At 37.1% G+C, this 20,970-nt stretch overlaps 3 protein-coding genes across 4 annotated transcripts in view; 2 read left to right on the top strand and 1 right to left on the bottom strand.

Annotated features, from left to right (window-relative positions):
• Window positions 1-20,970, bottom strand: part of LOC147576692 (olfactory receptor 52L1) — a 455,531-nt gene that overhangs the window by 133,890 nt on the left and 300,671 nt on the right. The window lies entirely within an intron of this gene.
• LOC112865672 (olfactory receptor 56A4-like) lies at window positions 439-1,611 on the top strand. Its single transcript, XM_086676409.1, is given in 3 exon segments — window positions 439-513; window positions 639-991; window positions 993-1,611. Coding segments are annotated over 3 exon segments (1,047 nt in total).
• On the top strand, window positions 12,557-13,504 carry LOC112865260 (olfactory receptor 56A3). Its single transcript, XM_025928297.2, has one exon. It carries the CDS (start codon window positions 12,557-12,559, stop codon window positions 13,502-13,504), a length of 948 nt encoding a protein of 315 aa, XP_025784082.2.

The following is a 20,970-nucleotide window of genomic DNA, read 5'->3' as shown; positions in this document are numbered from 1 at the left end:
TTAAAATATAAATAATAGGTGTAAGTATAGGTATAAGTGTAGGTATGGATATGGGTATGGGTATTGATAAAGATAGAGATTAGATATAGACATAACCATAGAAATAATTTGTATACCTTTTCATCAGGAGATTTGCTCTAAGTACCCCAGTTCATCATGTCACTGGATACTATCATCTTTTACTTCCTTAAAATCTTGAAAATGAATCCCATCTAACCTTTGGAATGCATTTCTGTTCATTTTAAAATTTAAACTGAAATGTTTCATCAGCCTTCGAGTTTATGTATTTAATTTAAATAACATTTGATGTTTAAATAATTTCTGATTCATTAAATATTAACCAAGCAAACAAACTGAAAATATACATTCACATAAGGGAAAGATAAAACACAGATGAAATAACAAAGATGTGGAAACATTATATTATATATTCAACAAATGTCGATTAGCCACCTCTTATATGTCAAAAAATGTGCTAGGCACAAGGGCTGTGGGGTGGATGAAGCGGACTATGTACTTACCCTTATGGATTTTACAAGCTAAGTACATAGCCATTAGAGTATAATAGATTTACTCCTCTCTTCTGCAGCTACTCAAAGACATCTGCCTCACTAAAGTCACTGCCAATGCTGCCTTAGAATAGCAGCTCCTTCTCTATTGAAGGAGACTCATCTCTCAGACTTCATCCCGAATTGCTTTGTCAGGTCCCCCATCTGGAAGCATTGGTTGTCTCTGCCCCTCAGCCTCCTCTTCTTCCTGGCCATGGGGCCAATGCCACCCTCCTGATCACCATCTGGATCAGGATGGAGGTCTCTTGGCATAAGCCCATGTACTACCTGCTCGGCCTCCTTTCCCTGCTGGACATCATGCTCTGCTTGACTGTCATCCCCAAGGTCTTGGCCATCTTCTGGTTTGACCACAGGTCCATCAGCTTCTCTACCTGCTTCCTCCAGATGTTCATCATGAATTCCTTCCTGCCCATGGACATGCACCTTCCTGGCCATGGCCTATGACCGCTATGTGTCCATCTGTAAGCCTCTCTACTACCCATTCATCATCACTGACCAGTTTGTAGGAAAGGCTGTTCTCTTCATCTTGGCCTGGAACACATTTCTTACTGCACCTATTCCCATCCTCTCTGCCCAGCATCATTACTGTGGAAAAAATATAACTGAGAACTGTATGTGTGCCAATCTCTCCGTGTCCAAGCTCTCCTGTGATAACATTGCCTTTAACAGAATTTACCATTTAGTTGTAGCCTGGACTCTTCTGGGCTCTGACCTCATCCTTATCATTTTCTCCTATACTTTCATCCTATGAGCCATTCTTAGACTCAAGGCAAAAGGGGCAGCTGCCAAAGTTCTGAGCACTTGTGGCTCTCACTTCATCCTCATCCTCTTCTTCAGTACCATCCTGCCGGTTTTTGTTTTTACCCACATTGCCAAGAAAAAAATTTCCCCTGATATCCCTGTCTTACTTAATGTGTTATACCATGTAATTCCTGCAGCTCTCAACCCCATTGTCTATGGGGTACGAACGCAGGAGATTAAAGAGGGGATTAGGAAATTGCTGAGGAGAGTGAGAGCAGCAAGTAATTGTGTTCTAGCTTGACTTTTCTTAACCAAAATACTCAAAATCGCTATTGGAATACAGGGACTTGGAGATAAAATTACAGTCCTAATCCTCTCTCTGGACATGCCTGATGATATGAATTGTATGGTTTTTCTCTTACCCACAGGTACATCGCATTTCTTACATTCCATCATTTTCTGGAAGTGACTAAGGATACGGATGTATATATAATCTCTCATCATGGCACCCAGCCCAGAAGCTATGAATTTTGATGAATCAAGCATCACACCTCCCTGTCTGCTCCTGATTAAATCCCTTTTAGAGTCAGTGTAATGGATGGGTGGTTGATGGGAAGTGTCAGTACTTAAAGATAGTGCATTGACTTTGGAAAAGCAAGTAAAATCTAAAAGTAACTGCTAAAAAAATGCTGAAAATAACCATTAGGTTTTAACCTTTCCCTCAGGCATTTAAATATATTTATTGAAAGCTATTTTATGTCTAGCACAGAACTAGAAAATGGGATTCTAACATACATAAATCTTGGTCCCGTTACTCAAAAAGGTCCAATGAAAATTTCAAAAGTTAGAATTAAGAGTTAGATTAAGGGGCGCCTGGGTGGCGCAGTCGGTTAAGCGTCCGACTTCAGCCAGGTCACGATCTCGCGGTCCGGGAGCTCGAGCCCCGCGTCGGGCTCTGGGCTGATGGCTCAGAGCCTGGAGCCTGTTTCCGATTCTGTGTCTCCCTCTCTCTCTGCCCCTCCCCCGTTCATGCTCTGTCTCTCTCTGTCCCCAAAATAAAATAAACGTTGAAAAAAAAAAAAAAGAGTTAGATTAAAACACATAAATAAGCCCAGAAGAGAGATAAATTTTGTTCCTGTAGGTGGGACTCCTTTACCTACCTAACCTCCTCCTTCAGAACCCCAGTCAGAACTGCCTCCCTAAGAGCTGCTTAAAAACATGAACAATAGTCCTGTCTCTGGAACTTTTTGCTTATTGTTCCTCTGTCCACATTGCTCCGTCCCCCAGGTCCACTGGGTCTCCCTGACCACAGTATTTAAAATAGTATCCAACAATATTCCCCCCAAACACAAACAATGTCTTTACACCTTCTCTGTTTTCCTGTTTTGCACAGAATTTATCACTATTTAATGAACCTACATTTACTCATTTATTTGTTTAGTCAGCCTACATTCACTAAAATTTAAGCAGTAGAAGGGCAAGAATTTTTGTCTTTTATGTTCACTGTTGTATTTTGAGTGTGCAAACAGTGCTCAGTGTATGGCATAGACCAATGAATGTTTATGAAATTAATGACTGAATACATGTTGAATAAATGATTGAATGTATGCTGGTTATCCAAAAATGAGACAAAACAATTGTAAATATTTATGTACCCAAAATGAGAACACCCAAATATATAAAACAATTAATTATAATACACAGGAACTAATTGATAATAATACAAACATAGGGTACTTTAACTCTCCACCTCCAGCAATGGATATATCATCTAAGTAGAAAATCAACAAAGAAACAATGGCTTTGATTGACACACTGGACCTGATGGACCTAATAGGTGTATTCAGAACATTCCATCCTAAAACAGCAGAATACACATCCTTTTAAAGTCTACATGGAATATTTTCCAGAACAGATAAAGTATTAGATCATAAAACAGGCCCCAACAAATACAAAAAAGACTGAAATCATACCATGCACCTTTTAGGACACAACACTATGAAACTAGAAGTCAACCACAAGAAAAAATTTGGAAAGACCACAAATACATAGAAGTTAAGCAACACAAAATCCTACTAAACAATTAATGGGTCAACCAGGAAATCAAAGAAGAAATAAAAAATATATTGAAACAAATGAAAATGAAAACACAACAGTCCAATACCTTTGGGATGCAGCAAAAGTAGTCCTAAGAGGGAAATAGATAGTAATACAGGCTTCCTTAAGAGTTGGAAGAAAACTAAAAAAAAAAATTAGAACAGATCAATGAAACCAGGAGATGGTTCATTGAAAAAATTTAATAAAATAGATAAGCCTCTAGCTGGACATATCAAAAAGAGAAAAGATCCAAATAAACAAAATCACAAATGAGAGAGGAGAAATAACAGTCAACACTGTAGAAATACAAAAAATTATGAGAGAATATTATTAAAAACTATATGCCAAGAAATCGGACAACCTGGTACAAATAGATAAATTCCTACAAACATATAAACTTCCAAAAATTAACAGAAAAAAATAGAAAACTAGAACAGACTGATAACCAACAAAGAAATTAAACCAATAATCAAAACAATCCCAAAAAACAAAAGTCTGGGGCCAGATGGCTTCACAGGTGAATTTTATAAAACATTTAAAGAAGAGTTAATATGGGGCACCTGGGGGGCTCAGTCCGTTGAGTGTCGACTCTTGCTTTCAGTTCAGGTCATGATCCCAGGGTGGTGGGATCAAGCCCCACATTGAGCTCTGCACTGAATGTATAGCCTGCTTATGATTCACTCTCTCTCTCTCTCTGCCCCTCTCCCTTAGGCTTTCTCTATATATAAAATAAAAAAGAAGTTAATATTTATTTTTCTCAAACTATTCCAAAATATGGAAAGGAAAAAAAACACACACAAATTTATTCTATGAGCCAACATTACCCTGATACCAAAACCAGATAAAGCCTCCACTAAAAAAGAAACCTATAGGCCAATATCCCTGACGAACATGCATGCAAAATTTCTCAACAAAATACTAGGAAATAAAATCTAACAATATCTTTAAAAAATCATTCCCCACTATCAAGAGTGATTTATTCCTGGTTTGGTGGTTTAATATTGGCAAATCAATCAATGTGATAGAGCACATTAATAAAAAAAAAAAGAAGAACCATATGATCATTTAAACAGAAGCAGAAAAACCATTTGACAAAGTACAATATTAACTGATGGTAAAACAAACAAACAAACAAACAAAAACTTCACAACAGTAGTTTTAGAGAGAAAATACTGAAACATAATAAAGGCCATCTATAAAAAACCCACAACTAATATCCTCAGTGAGGAAAACCTGAGAGCTTTTCCTCTATGGTCAGGAATAAGACAGGTATATCCACTCTCACCACCGTTATTTAACATAGTACTGGAAGTCATAGCTAGAGCAATCAGACAACAAAAATAAGTAAAAGGCATCCAAATCAGCAAGGAATAAATAAAAGTATTTGCAGATGACACGACACTACACATAGAAAACCTGAAAGACTCCACCAAAAAAAAAAAAAAATGGCTAGAACTGATAAATGAAATCGTTAAAGTCACAGAATGCAAAATCAACATACAGAAATATAATAAAGCAACAGAAAGAGAAATTAAGAAAACAATCCCATTTACAACTGCACCAAAAGCAATAAGATAGGAATAAGCCTCCCCAAAGAGATGAAAGAACTATATTCTGAAAACTATAAAATACTCATGAAAGAAATAAAAGAGGACACAAAGAAATGGAAAAACATTCCTTGCTCATGGATTGGAAGAATAAATATTGTTAAAATGTCTATGCTTCTCAAACAACCTATACAGTTAACACAATCCTTATCAACATGCAAATATCATTGTTTATAGAGCTAGAATAAACAATCCTAAAATTTCTATGAAACCACAAAAGACCCCAAATAGCCAACGCAAACTTGAAAAAGAAAATCAAACCTGGAGGAATCACAATTTCTAACTTCAATTTATGTTACAATGCAGTAGTGATCAAAACAGTATGGTACTGACACAAAAACGGACTCAGAGAAGGCACCTGGGTGGCTCATTCAGTTAAGTGTCTAACTTCAGCTTAGGTCATGATCTCACAGTCTGTGAGTTCGAGCCCCACATGGAGCACTGTGCTGACAGCTCAGAGCCTGTAGCCTGCTTCAGATTCTGTGCCTCCCTCTCTCTCTGCCCCTCCCCTGCTTGCACTCTGTCTCTCTCTCTCTCAAAAATAACAAAACATTAAAAAAATGGATAGGTCACTAGAAGAGAATAGAAAACCCAGAAAAGAACCCACAAATATATAGTCAATTAAATGTAAACAAAGCAGGAAAGAATTTCTAAAGGGAAAAAGACAGTCTCTGTAACCAATGGTGCTGGGAAAACTGGACATCAACATGCAAAAGGATGAAACTGGACCACTTTCTTTTATTTATTTTTATTTTTTTTAATGTTTACTTTTGAGAGAGAGGTGGGGAGAGGCAGAGAGAGAGAGAGGAAGACACAGAATCTGAGGCAGACTCCAGGCTCCAAGCTGTCAGCACACAGCCCAATGCTGGGCTTGAACTCCTGAACCGTGAGATCATGACCTGAGCCAAAGCTGGATGCTTAACCAATTGAGTCCCTGGACCACTTTCTTATACCTCACACAAAAATGAATTCAAAATGGATGAAAGACTTAAATGTGAGACATAAAGCCTTAAAAGCCCTAGAGGAGAATACAGGCAGTATCCTCTTTGACATTAGCCATACCAACTTCTTACTAAATGTGTCTCCTGAGAGAAGGTAAACTAAAGCAGAAACAAACTATTGGGGCTACATCAAAATAAAAAGCTTCTGGATGGTGAAGGAAATAATCAATAAAACTAATAGGCAGCCTATGGAATGGGAACAAATATTCACAAATGACATATATGATAAAGGGTTAGTATCCAAAATATATGAAGAACCTATAAAACTCAACACCCTCCAAAATAAAAAATGAATTTAAAAATGGGCAGAATACATGAATAGATATTTTTCCAAAGAAGACCCCAGATGGCTAGCAGACACATGAAAAAGTCCTCAATATCACTCATCATCAGGGAAATACAAATCAAAACTACAATGAGATATCACTTCACACCAGTCAGAATGGCTAAAATCAACAGTACAAAAAACAACAGGAGCTGGTGAGGATGTGGAGAAAGGAGAATCCTCTTGCACTGTTGGTGGGAATGCAAACTGGTGCAGCCACTCTGGAAAAGAGTATGGACGTTCTCCAAAAAGTTAAAAATAGAACTACCCTACAAGTTAGCAATTACACTACTAGGTATGTATCAAAGAATACAAAAAATACTAATTAAAAGGGATATTCTACCCCAATATTTATAGCAGCATTATCTACAATTGCCAAATTATGGAAAGATCCCAAATGTCCAATTACTAATAAATGGATAAAGAAAATGTGCTATGTATACACAATGGAATATTACTTAGCCATACAAAATAATGAAATCTTGCTATTTGCAATGACATGATGGAGCAGAGTATCATGCTAAGTGAAACAAGTCAGTCAGAGAAAGACAAATACCATATTTCACTCACATGTGGAATTTAAGAAACAAAAAAAATTAGGAAAGGGAAAAATAAAAGAGAGAGAGGCAACCAAGAAACAGACTCCCAACTATAGAAAACAAATTGATGGTTACCAGAGAAGAGGGGGTTGGGGCATGAGTTAAATAGTTTGTGGGGATTAAAGAGTGCATTTGTTCTGATGAGCATGGGTGATGTATGGAACTGTTGAATTACTATATTGTACATCTGAAAGTAATAATATACTGCATGTTTACTAATTAGAATTTACATTTTAAAAAAGTAAACTAAACAAAACAATACAAAAAACACAGCCAGGACAGTTTACATAGAACACATAGGTCAACAAGATAGGTGGATAAGTTAAAACACTAAAGCATAATTAAAACGGCTTAGATAATTTTGTTTAAACTGGGGGGAAAAATGCTTAGTAACTGGTACAGCACCTCCATCAACAAAACAGAAGCTATTCAGACCATGCCCTGTCGCTGCCACTGATGGACCCTATTCTGCTGTCAATAATGCACACTTTGTGGATCATGGGGAAGTCCAGGAGACACCATGAGAGTGCCCAGGGTAGTGTTGAGGGGCCAGGGGACTCAAAGTAGAAGATATTTACAATAATAGCAACACAGTATTTGATAGCTGCACAGTTGTGAATATAGCAGTTTGTACTAACTTAATACCACTCCTTACTCTTGGCATTATAAACCACGGATTTAAATACATTGGTATGAAACATAATGCATGTTTTAAAAACAATTAAAGTAAACAAAAGCATCTTTGCGATCTTCTGGAATGTTTGCTAAATAGGATCCACAGAGAAAATCTATTTATAGAAAAAATAGAGTTTGACTTGGTGAAATTGAAAGATGTCCATTGAATACTGGGCAGCAGACAATAAAATTGAGAGCTTTATAGCAAACTAGAGGAGATACTAGTAATATCTAGCCAACAAAGGGTTCTAATATTTAAAATATGCACAGAGATTTTGTAAATATGCAAGAAAAACAAATATTAATAGAAAAATCAGGTAAAGGATATGACCACGTAATTTACAGCCTGAAAACCACAAATGGCCAAACGCTATATGAACAATGCTTACTTATCAGGAGAAAATCAAATTAAAAACAATAAAATAGTATGTTACATCTTTATAGTTTTTTTTTTTTAACAAGATAGCATCAAATGCTATAAGGATTATGAAAAATAAAGGAACTTTAGGAATTTATAGTAAGATTTTGTAAATATTTTGGAGAGAAATTTGGTAATTCCTAGTGAAATTAAATAATTTATATGCTATGACTGAATCAAAAATCCTCCACATATATCTACTTTAGGTCTATAAAGAGAAGTGTACAGGATATTGACACCAACAATATTTTTAGTAACAATCACAGGTCACTTGGGTGTTGATTACTTACATAGAGGGAAAATGCATATAATGGGAATAGAACAGCCACCAAAAAAGATCAAGTGGACTTAAAGCAACATGGACAGATTTTTAGAAATTAGTTTTGGGTGTAACAAAGAATAACATCAGATTTATAACACAATGACATTTGTAGAAATCCAATTTCCAAAGTATTCTCCCATCAACAAACAGATAACTAATGAGTGTACTTAAGATTAATTAGAAGGACATATTTTAAGGACACTAGAGTTTTCATTCTCCTGAAGGAAAGAGAAATATGAGCAATGTTGAGATATACAGAAGAAAGAGAAGTAAAAACAGAGTAAAAGAAGACCTTTAAAGAGACTGAAGCACAGGATAAGGTATATAATGAATGGTATTCTAATAGCTCTGTATGGTGACAGATGGTAGCTACACTTGTGGTGACCATAGCATAATGGATAGACTTGTTGAAACACTAGGTTACACACCTGAAACCTATGAAACATTTTGTGTCAACTACACTCAAATAAAAAAGATTCATGAAAATAAATAAATAAGTAGTAAAGAAACTGTTCATGTTTGTTCCATATTGGAGGGGTATGAGTAATTCACACGAAAATGAAAGTAAGAAATAAATAAATAAGTAGTAAAGAAACTGTTCATGTTTGCTCCATATTGGAGGGGTATGAGTAATTCACATGAAAATGAAAGTAAGAAATGAAGGAACAGATCATGTTTCCTAATATATAGCTCTATATACATCCCAGCTGAAAAATCTTTCACTACAGCAAAAATTTCTATGGGATTTTTTTCTCTGAAAAACATAATGCATTTTCTCAGGAATATTTTTTTTAAGTTTCTCATGGATTTTTGCCATTATAATGCAGTGATAAAAGTCATGATAAGTTAACATCAATCCATTCAATAACATGGTGAGGGGGTACTTATCTAACAATTACGTGCAGGAAGCCCGTGAGAACTTCTGAGCGAACTTATTGGACCCATGGAGGGCACTGGGTGTGCATCTGCAAATAACTGTGAAAATGGATGTATGGATGTAAAACCCCTACACACAGGAGACTAACTGCCTACAGAACACACAGTCAATGTTGGGCTGAATTACAAGAGCTCCTTGCTTTTAGAGAGGGAAAAATCATTTTCTTCTACCTTCCTGCTTGTCTGTCCCAGGAGAACATTTTAGGTACAAGGAATCAGGGATGGAAAGTTCCCAGAGGGCAAAGTCCCCGAGGTTCTGGAGTTATAACTCTACCCAGATACTTCAGGAACTAACTGGAACAGCATCAGTGGAGCCAGACCCCTACTCCATCCTAAGTTTGTGTAGAGGATGCCTGAAAGGTAGCTATAGCAAGATTAAGGAGAACATGGGGTGAAGGTGGGGGATCTTTCTCTTCAATGCAGATCTGTGCTGCATTCCATTCCTGAATCACTACTGCTGAAGTAGTCTGAAAATGGGGTAGTAGAGACTGCATCCTGTCTCAGGTCAGGAGGCACCTGTGAGAACCTTTGCTCTGAGACCTTCCCTTTTGCTCTTCTCTTGCCTTTTTGGATCTTTTGCTGGGTGCTGCCAGAGATGCAGAGGGGCAGGAATTTGTCTCTAGTAGATTAATGAACAGAGGGAGTCAGGTAACTATATCATCTGGGACTCAGATTTGCAAACGTGGGGGTTTCATATGTGAATATGAAAATTTAGTTTAGGGCAAAGAATCTTCTGCCCACAAATGTTTGAATCATGGCATAGGAATGAAATTTAATCTCGGGGCACCTGGGTGGCTCAGTCAGTTAAGTGTCTGAGTCTATGATCTCATGGTTCGGTTCATGAGTTCAAGCTCAGGTCATAATCTCACAGCTCGTGAGTTCAAGCCCTGCACCGAGGCACTGCACTGACAGTACAGAGCCTGCTTGGGATTTTCTCTCTCCCTGTCCGTCTGCCCCTCCCTAACTTGTGTGCTTTCTCTCTCAAAATAAACAAATAAACTTTATATTTTAGGTTTAGGACAGAGATCACAGTTGGAGGGTCAGTGAGAGTCAGAAGGTTGTTCCTCCTATGTCAGCTCAATATAAAGAATTTCTAAAAGCTATTGCTGCCACAAACAGAAAGTTATGCACAGATCATAGAGGTATCTGTCACACTTGTTGGTTTAGATCAATGATGTCTGAAATGATACTTGGGAGAGAGGTCTCACAATTCTGAGTTTTGGAGTTAGGTGGTCCCTAACAACCCTTCCCCTTTTTTAAACAGGGCTTCCATAGTGCTATCCTGCAGTCTGATAAAAGTTAACCCTGCAGGGTCTCTGATTTTATCATTGCTCTTCAACCTCACTGGCTTCTTCATCCTGTCCCTACCCACAACCTGTAGTCATTAGCTCTAGGTCCTCAGCCCTAGTGCTCCACTGGCTAGCTCTGATTGCAATCCAAGATTTTAAGAGGAGAGTAGAACATCATGGTCTCAGATACTTTACTTCTAAGGCTGAGTAGGTAGTTCAATGCTTTTTGGATAAGTTATGGATTGAACTCAGAGGAACATCCAGAGAAAAGAGAAGAAAGGAAGAGTCAGTGAGTGGAAAGAACAGATAAAAAACACTCCTATGTTGTCCTCAGAAATTTCATCCTAGGGCTATAATTATCCTAAAGTTCTTCAGGAGACAAAGAGAATATGCTTCTTCTTCTGTACCTCTCCATGGATACTCATGCCTGAATTGCCATTTTTTTCCATTTGGCTATACCCTCTAATGGTCATTTCAAGATATTCCTTCCTTCCATGTAATTAATTCCCAATTCCTGCCAAGAATACTCTGAATGATTGAAAATTAAAAGATTCTTGAGCATGGTGAATTTGGGGGCTCTGACCTATAAGAAGAAGTGTAAAAATTTTGCAAAGAGTTAGATCAGAGGGTGCAATCAAAGAGTTTTGCAAAGACTTAGATCAGAGGGTGGGAAAGATCAAAGACAAACCTAAATGATGAAAGTGGTGTTTGGAGGGAGTATTTCAAATTTGGTGGCATGAGGTTGTGCATCCTGTAGGTCATTGTGGCAAGGTCTGGGCTGTTCAGGTGCAATTAGTTATGTCTCAAACTTACAAGTGAATGTATCCAATAAGAAAAATTTAAGGAAAAACAAAGTTCAATGAACACAGTGGCCAAGACAGGAGAAGGTCCTTTGTTAACCAACTCAAGACTGGATGTTTTTTTCTATGGGTGTTTATCTTCATGAACACCTGTATGTGCAGCATCTGCCAATCCTTGTGAGTACTCCACCAAGGCACAGCATAACCAGTAGACAAGAGGACCTGGATTGTTACAGTGAAGACCAAAAGGGATATAGAAAGGAAACGAAAGGACTTGAGGTAGACTTCATCACCCTCACATTATTGCAATCAGAACAATCAACTTTCATCTTGTTTAAAGACACATATCATTCTCACATTTCTATGTGCACATTCTACTTTTAAGGTTGTTTCTTCACCAAAGTTAAGAATCCTACATATATTAATATGTACCAGCAATTATTTGGCCACTGTTACACACACTTATGTGGAATTGCACATTCTACTGTTAAAACTGTTTGTTCCCTGAAGCTAAGAATCCTACATAAGGAATACATATTGGCAATTCTTTGGTGGGATCAACACCAATGAACTAAAATAACATTTTAGACAAGGTGAAAATTAACTAACATTAATTCCAGGGTATCATTTTTTCAAACTGTGATTAAAGCCAACTATAGCTGAAAATTCAGAATGGGGGGTGGCATAGAGAACTAAGGCCATGCGCCTGAGTCCTTACTTTGTGCCAGACTCTGCTACTCATTTGTGCATATTGCTAAATTGTCATGTGGTAGTCTAGGTGGTAATTAAATAATAAAACACAAAAGGGAAGAAATTTAAGAGTACAAATTTAGAGACTCACCTTTCACAAAGTAGTTTCCAAGTAATTTCTCCTTCTCTTTAGTTGCTGCAAAGATATAAAACTTCCTTAAACTTAAATTTTGAATAATTCAAACATATCTAAACAAAGCACATATCCTCAGTCCTCTATACTGCTTAAATTGATAGGATTATCCCAGTAGCATGGCACAAAGGACAAACAGATGAATTCACATGACTCTGGATGACTTGCTAGGACTCAAGCATGTCACCTAGGTGAAGCAAATTGTTCTAAATCCATGTGTCATGCGTCACTAGCTAATTTTTATCCTAATTTTACAGATCACTACAAGAAAGCTGTAGAAATATATGACAAAATATGACAGCACACCAAAATGGCACCATCTCCTCTGAAGTTTCAGACTTCCTCCTGAATTGTTTTGTCAGGTCCCACACCTGGCAACTTTCTTTTTCCCTCCCCCTAAGCCTTCTCTTCTTCCTGGCCATGGGGGCCAATGGTGTCCTCCTGATCACTATATGGCTGGAAGCCTCTCTGCATGAGCCCATGTACTATCTACTCAGCATCCTCTCCCTATTGGACATTGTGCTCTGCCTCACTGTCATTCCCAAGGTCCTGGCCATATTTTGGTTTGAACTCAAGTCCATCAGCTTCTATGCCTGCTTCCTCCAGATGTACATTATGAACTGTTTCCTTGCCATGGAGTCCTGCACATTCATGGTCATGGCCTATGACCGTTATGTGGCCATCTGCCATCCACTGAGGTACCCATCCATCATCACTGACCAATTTGTAGTCAAGGCTGCCATTTTTATTTTGGCCAGGAATGTTATTTCTACAGTGCCTATTCCCATTCTCTCATCCAGACTCCATTATTGTGGGAGAAAGGTCATTGAAAACTGTATCTGTGCCAATATGTCTGTCTCCAGGCTCTCCTGTAATGATGTCACCATCAATCGCCTCTACCAGTTTGCTGGAGGCTGGACACTGCTAGGATCTGACCTCATCCTCATCTTCCTCTCCTACACCCTCATACTGCGAGCGGTGCTGAGACTCAAGGCAGAGGGTGCTGTGGCCAAGGCCCTGAGCACATGTGGCTCCCACTTCATCCTTATCCTCTTCTTCAGCACCATCCTTCTGGTCTTCGTGCTCACTCATGTGGTAAAGAAGAAGGTCTCGCCTGATGTTCCAGTCTTGCTCAACGTCCTCCACCATGTCATCCCCGCAGCCCTCAACCCCATAGTTTATGGAGTGCGGACCCAGGAGATCAAGCAAGGAATCCAGAGATTACTGAAGAAAGGGTGGTAATAAGGATAACTGGATCTCTTTATTCCTAATATAGTTTAAGTTTGAATCAAATCATGGGTAATTCAGCTGAAATTTTATCTATGAGTTACAATTTCAAACTGGTTATTGGATATTGTGTCTTATTTAATAAAATTTAAGTTTCATTGTAAGTTTCCTTTTGTCTCACTTTTACTTTAACAATATCCTTGACCACTTTACTTTTTTTCTCCACACATATTATCCTATACTAACAACATACAGAGATTCCATGGGTAGGTTCTGAAGTGACAAATTTATGTTCCTGAATATACAGCTGTTAATATTTCATGCCTTTGCATTCTTGAATATACAACTGTGGATATTTGGGGGTACAGTTATGTAATGTGTAATGCATTCTTATTCTTATTTCCACAGAAGGAAGCATATTGGATACAAAGACATAGGAGTTGAATTTCAGTCCTGAATGATGGAAGATTGCTATTCATGTGTAACTGGGTCTGTAATTGGGTTATCTTTTGAAATGTGCATTGCAAGAGAACTGGGATTTTTCTTGGATTTCTCATTTGTGAAACAATTAGCAATGAGTTTGATCAGATTTAAGAGATTCCTAAATTCTCCTCCCCAAAGGGGAGGACATTTATCTTTTGGATCCAGAGTGTCATATTTTATGATATGCACAGATAGCTCTGCTAAAGAGTTAAAGATTGCAAGGATTGTAATATATGATGCAGTAATAATAATTTAAATATCAAAAATATAATATCTGAACATTATTTTCATGTTAATTGTATAGTATCTAAAGATACTTTGTGTCCTGGTAATTCTTCAGATATGAATACACAAAAATAGAATATTGTTGCTGTCAGGAGCTAAAACTATGGTTAGTGGTAATACAATATGAGTTCCAAGAACATATTTTTCTCAATGGGAGAGAATGAGAAATGGAATAAGGCATATCTATATGTAGTAAGTTACCTGACAACATAAGAAAGCACTAGATAGAGAGTTAAAGGTCTGAAATGTAAGGCTTACACAACTACACAAAAAGTTGCGTTCTTGGGAACAAATTAGGTGGTCTCATTGTGTTTCATGTTACTCATCTGTTACCCTTGTGAATAGTGAAAAATTTATTTTAAAAGATTCTTTCTAAATATAAGCTTTTGCACCTTAATAACAACTCATAAGTGTGTTTCCTTGTTTCATCATGGAAGGAAAATCTCTCAACAGTCTAATGCCAATACTGTCCCCAAAATCTAGCCCTTTAGCCTTCATTGATTCATCCTGGGCCTACTTAAGTTTTCATTCTGCAAAACTGTCCATTTCTTGTTCTTCTCTGTCTCACAGTAAAGAACAATGAATTGGTATCTCATTCCTCTTCTTCTAAATACCATTATGAGCTACTATTGGAAAAAAGAACAAACACCAAAAACAGGTACTGACATAATTAAGAATCAATAGTTAAAAGAACCTAATCAACATTTTATTGGGAATAATATAACTATCAAAAGTAAAAAAAAAAAAAAAAAAACCCAGAAAGAAAAAACAGTGTCAAGATCCAATTAGGTTCATGCCATAGATAACCTTTTTCTTTGTTACTTGAAAAAGATCTCTCCAAAATCTCATTCTCTCACACATTTCAACCTTAAAAAATTATTTGGTTTAAAATACGACTTACGGGCTCTGTGCTGACAGCTCAGAGCCTGTAGCCTGCTTCAGGTTCTGTGTCTCCCTCTCTCTGGCCCTCCCCCGTTCACGCTCTGTCTCTGTCTCAAAAATAAATAAACGTTAAAAAAAAATTTTAAAAAAGGGGGGTGCCTGGGTGGCTCAGTCAATTAAGCATCCAACTTCGGCTCAGGTCATGATCTCCCGCTCTGTGAGTTCCAGCCCCGCATCAGGCTCTGTGCTGACAGCTCAGAGCCTGGAGCCCGCTTCAGATTCTGTGTCTCCCTCTCTCTCTGGCCCGCCCCTGTTCATGCTCTGTCTCTCTCTGTCTCAAAAAATAAATAAACGTTAAAAAAAATTTAAATACGACTTAAAAAGTGGAAAAACATTCCATGCTTATGTATTGGAAGAACAAATATTGTTAAAATGTTGATACGGCCCAGAACAATCTACATATTTAGTGCAATTCCTGTGAAAATAACACCAGTATTCTTCACTGAGCTGGAACAAACAACCCTAAAATTTATATGGATCCAGACAGGACCCCAAACAGCTAATGCAATCCTGAAAAGGAAAACCAAAACTGGGGCATTGCAACTCTGTACTTCAAGCCATATTAAAAAGCAGTAATCATCAAGACAGTATGTTACTGGCAGAAGAACAGACACATCAATCAATAGAACAGAGTAGAGAACCCAGAAACAAACCCACAAATGTATAGACAACTAATCTTTGATAAAGCAGGAAAGAATATCCAATGGAAAAAATACAGTCTCTTCAGCAAATGGTGTTGGGAAAACTGTACACTGACATGTAGAAGAATAAACTTGGACCACATTTTTACACTATACACAGAAATGAACTCAAAATGAATGAAAGACCTAAACATAACACAGGAAGCCATCAAAATCCTAGAAGAGAAAACAGGTAACAACCTCTTTGACCTCTGCCGCATCAACTTCTTACTCAACATGTCTCCAGAGGCAAGGGAAACAAAAGCAAAAATGAACTATTAGGACCTCATCAAGATAAAAACCTTCTGCACAGCTAAGGAAACAATCAGCAAAACTAAAAGGCAGCTGAAACAATGGGGGAATATATTTGCAAATGAAATAACAGATAAAGGGATTGTATCCAAAATCTATAAGTAATTTATCAAACTCAACACCCAAAAACCAAATAATCCAGTGAAGAAATGGGCAAAAGACATGAACAGACACTTCTCCAAAGAAGACATCCAGATTGCTAACACACACATGAAAAAATGTTCGTCACTCATCATCAGGGAAATACAAATTAAAACCACAATAAGATACCACCTCACACCTGTCAGAATATGAACAATTCAGGCAACATCAGAAGTTGCTGAGGATATGGAGAAAGAGCAACCCTTTTGTAGTGCTGGTGGGAATGCAACCTGGTGCAGCCACTCTGGAAAACAATTTTGAAATTCCTCAAAAAAATTAAAATAGAACTACCCTATGACCTAGCAATTGCACTACTAGGTATTTATCCAAAGGATTCAGTTATGCTGTTTTGAAGGGGCCCATGCACCCCAATGTTCATAGTAACACAATCAACAATAGTCAAAGTATGAAAAGAGCCCAAATGTCCCATTGACTGATGAATGGATAAAGAAGATGTAGTACGTATACACATGTGTATATATTCCATATATATATATGTATATACACACATATATATGATGAAACATTACTAGTGATCAAAAAGAATGATATCTTGCCATTTGAAACAACATGGATGGACCTAAAGTGTGTTACGCTAAGCAAAATAAGCCAGTCAGAGAAAGACAAATATCATATGATTTCACTCATTTGTGGAATTTAAGAAATAAGACAGATGAACATAAGGGAAGGAAAGCAAAAATAATATAAAAACAGAGAGGGAGACAAACCATAAGAAACTCTTAAATACAGATTACAAATTGAGGGTTGCTGGTGGAGTTTTGGATGGGGGGATGGATTAAGAAGGACACTTGCTGGGATGAGCACTGGGTGTTATATGTAAAATGATGAATCACTAAATTCTATTCCTGAAATCATTATTACACTACATGTTAACTAACTTGGATGAAAATAAATTTAAAATTAAAATTAAAAATAATAAAAAAATAAAGTGCATGTAACTGGATACCAACAGAAAAGTCTTACAAATATGATATAATGTGCTAATGTGAAGTTATCTGCTCATCAAGGGACCAAAAACTTTCAGGACTAATCTCCACCAAGGTCATATTGCATAGCAAACCAAGATCTCTCCAATTAGCTATTAGAAAACTTGAACATTGAATGCATGAAAAGGGCTACATCAGGGGATTTAAAGCAAATACCACCCAAGACTGAGAAAATTTGACACGTGTTGTCTTCCAAACTAGACAGTAAAATCCTTACATTTAAAACTTATATTTTTGAAAGTTTTACATTGTTGTGTTTATATGCAACTTTTACACATTTATGGCTCACATCAAAGCAGTATTGACAGATCCATTTGAGAAGTTCAAAAGATTAATGACGGCTTTATCCCACTAAAATAATTGATACTAAAACAGTGCTGTCCAATGTGAGCCACATCCTTAATTTTAAATGTTTTAGTCACCACCGTAAACTATAAAAAGAAACATTAAATTGAACTTAATTATGTGTTTTGTTGAATCCAATATCTAAAACATAATTTCAACACATAATACATACAAAAGAATTTAATACTAACATATTTTACATTCTTTTTATGTATGCTAGGTCTTTGAAATCCAGTGTGTATTTTACATTTATGTTGACAAAGTACAGCATCCATTCATGATAAAAATGCCCAGCAAAGTATATTTATAGGGAAATATCCTCAACATAATGAAGGCTATCTGTGAAACACCCAGAGCTAACGTCATCCTCGACAGGGAAAAACTGAGAGCTTTTCCCCTATGGTCAGGAACAAGACAGAGATGTCCACTCACCACTGTTATTTAACTTAGTACTGGATGCCCTAGCCTCAGAAATCTGACAACAAAAAGAAATAAAAGGCATCCAAATCACCAAGGACTGATGTCAGAAACAAAGGCAAAAGAAAAAGTTAAATTTTTCTTTTAACTTACAGGCCACTGATAAGTCCTTTAGACATGCAGAGTCACCTTCCTCTAGAAACTCAGCTGCCTCAATGTTGACACTTTGCTAAGAGCAATCTTAGCTTACCCCCACGATCTTGTGAGTCTACTTTAAACATATAGAAATGCCTTTGGAAACTTGCTTTACCTCTACGCCCCAAGATGTATGTTGGCAAACATCCTCCAAGCAAAGGCCCACTGATACATATCTGAAGGGTCTCATGTCTGAGGGTTTATTAAACAGCAATAAATGACCTTTTTCCAACAATAGCTAGACCCCTCAGTGTCCTGGAAACCTTGTTTCCAAAATAGAGACCTGTGCTCTCCCTATTTGAAGTTATACAATCAGTCACCCATCACGACCCCAGTGCAGCTCTTTCTGCCCATGGGTACTATCCCCGTGCTTTAATTAAACCACCTTTTTGCACCAAAGACATCTCAAGAATTCTTTCTTGGCCACTGGCTTTGAACCCCAACATTTCCACATCAAGAAGAAGTAAAACTTTCACTATTTGCAGATGACATAATTCTCTATATAGAAAACCCAAAAGACTCCACCAAAATATTCCGAGAACTGAAAATCAAATTGGGTAAAATTGTAGGACACAATTAAACGTACAGTGTTATATTTCTGTACACTAATATAGAAGCAGCAGAAAGAGAAATTAAGGAATCAATCTCATTTACAATTGCACCAAAAATAATGAGATATCTAGGAATATACCTAAGCAAAGAGGTGAAAGACCTGTACTCTGAAAATCATAAAATATTGATGAAAGAAACTGAAAATGACACAAGGAAATGGAAGTGGAAATGAGCATTCGATGCTCATTGGAAGAAAAAATATCGATGGAAGAAAAAATATTTTTGAAATGTCTATATTACCCAAAGCAACATACAAATTTAATGCAATTCCTATCAAAACACTAACAGCATTTTTCATAGAGCTACAGCAAATAATCCTAAAATGTGTATGGAACCACAAAGTACCCTGAATAGCCAAAGCAATCTTAAAAAGAAAACCAAACCTGAAGGCATCACAATTCCAGATTTCAAATTATATTACAAAGTTGTGGTGATCAAAGCAGTATGGTACTGGCACAAAAACTGGCACATAGATCACTAGAACAGAACAGAAAACCCAGAAATGGATCCACAACTATAGGGGCAATTAATTGTCAACAAAGCAAGAAAGAATATCCAATGGTAAAATGACAGTCTTTTCAACAAATGGTGCTGGAAAATGGACAGCAATATGCAAAAGAATGAAACTGAACTACTTTGTTGCATCATGCACACAAATAAATTCAAAATGGATAAAAGACCTAAATGTGAGACAGGAAACCATAAAAATACTGGAGGAGGAAACAAGCAGTAACCTCTTTGATGTCGACTGGAGCAATTTCTTACTAGATAGGTCTTCTGAGGCAATGGAAACTAAAGCAAAAATAAAACTATGGGGACTTATCAAAGTAAAAAGTTTCTGCATAGCAAAGGAAACTATCAACAAAAGTAAAAGGCAACAGATGGATGGGAGAAGTTATTTGTAAATGATATATCTGATAAAGGGTTTATATCCAAAATCTATAAAGTATCAAACTCAGGGCACCAGGGTGGCTCAGATGGTTAAGCGTCTGACTCTTGATTTCAGCTCAGGTCATGATCTCATGGTTCATTGAGCCCCACATCCACACTGTTGGCATGAAGTCTGCTTGGGATTTTGTCTCCCTCTTTCTATGCCCCTCCTCTGCTTCCTCTCTCTCTCTCTCTCTCTCTCTCTCTCTCTCTTTCAAAATAAATAAATAAACTTTATAAAAACTCAACACCCAAAAAACAAATAATCCAGTGAAGAAATGAGCAGAAGACATGAAGAGACATTTTTCTAAAGACATCCAGATGGCTAATAGACACATGAAAAGATGCTCAACATCACTAATCATCAGAGAAACACAAATCAAAACCATAGTGAGACACCACTTCACAGCTGTCAGACTGGCTAAAATTGGGGCATCTGTGTGGCTCAGTCAGTTAAGCTTCTGGCTCTTGGTTTTGCCTCAGGCTATGACCCCAAGATCCCTTAGACTGAACCCTGCATCAGGCTCTGCACTGATTTTGGAGCTTACTTGAGATTCTCTCTCTCACCATCTGCCACTCTCCCTGACTGAAGCTCTCTCTTTAAGTAAAATTTTTAAAAATTTTAAGGGGTACCTAGGTGGCTCAGTTGGTTAAGCATCCAACTCTTGATTTGGGCTTAGGTCATGATCTTGTGGATCCTGAGATCTAGCCCTGTGTTGGACTGTGCACTAGCAGCATGATTTCTGCTTAGGATTCTCTCTCTATCCCTCTCTCCCTGCCCTTCCCTCACTCTCTTCCTCTCAAAAATAGGTAAACTTAAAAATTTTTAAATATAAAAAAAGTAGTAACTTATATTCATCTAGGTTATTTTTTAAAGGTCACATCAAATGGTATAAGGAATGTGAAAATACACTTCAGAAATTTCCAGTGAGATTTTTAAATATTTTGGAGAGATATTTGGTAATTCCTAGTAAAATTAAATATTTTTGTATGCTATAAGTGAAAACACAAACCATTCCTACACACACTCTAAGGACTCTAAGAGAAGCATACAATATATTAACAGTAACAATATTGTTAAGAGTTAATTGTAAGTCATTTTGGTGTTGACTACTTACATAAAAAAAGAAAA

The sequence above is a fragment of the Puma concolor genome, chromosome D1 (assembly GCF_028749965.1).
Source record: "Puma concolor isolate L17-30 chromosome D1, mPumCon1.1.hap2, whole genome shotgun sequence".
NCBI classification, from domain to species: Eukaryota; Metazoa; Chordata; class Mammalia; order Carnivora; family Felidae; genus Puma; species Puma concolor.
The sequence above is the reverse complement of the archived record's forward strand: the minus strand, read 5'-3'. Positions and strand labels throughout refer to the sequence as shown.

What these genes read in the sequence shown, in the direction of transcription:
- LOC112865260 (XM_025928297.2), top strand. Translation starts at nt 12,557, where the DNA reads ATGACAGCACACCAAAATGGCACCATCTCCTCTGAAGTTTCAGACTTC.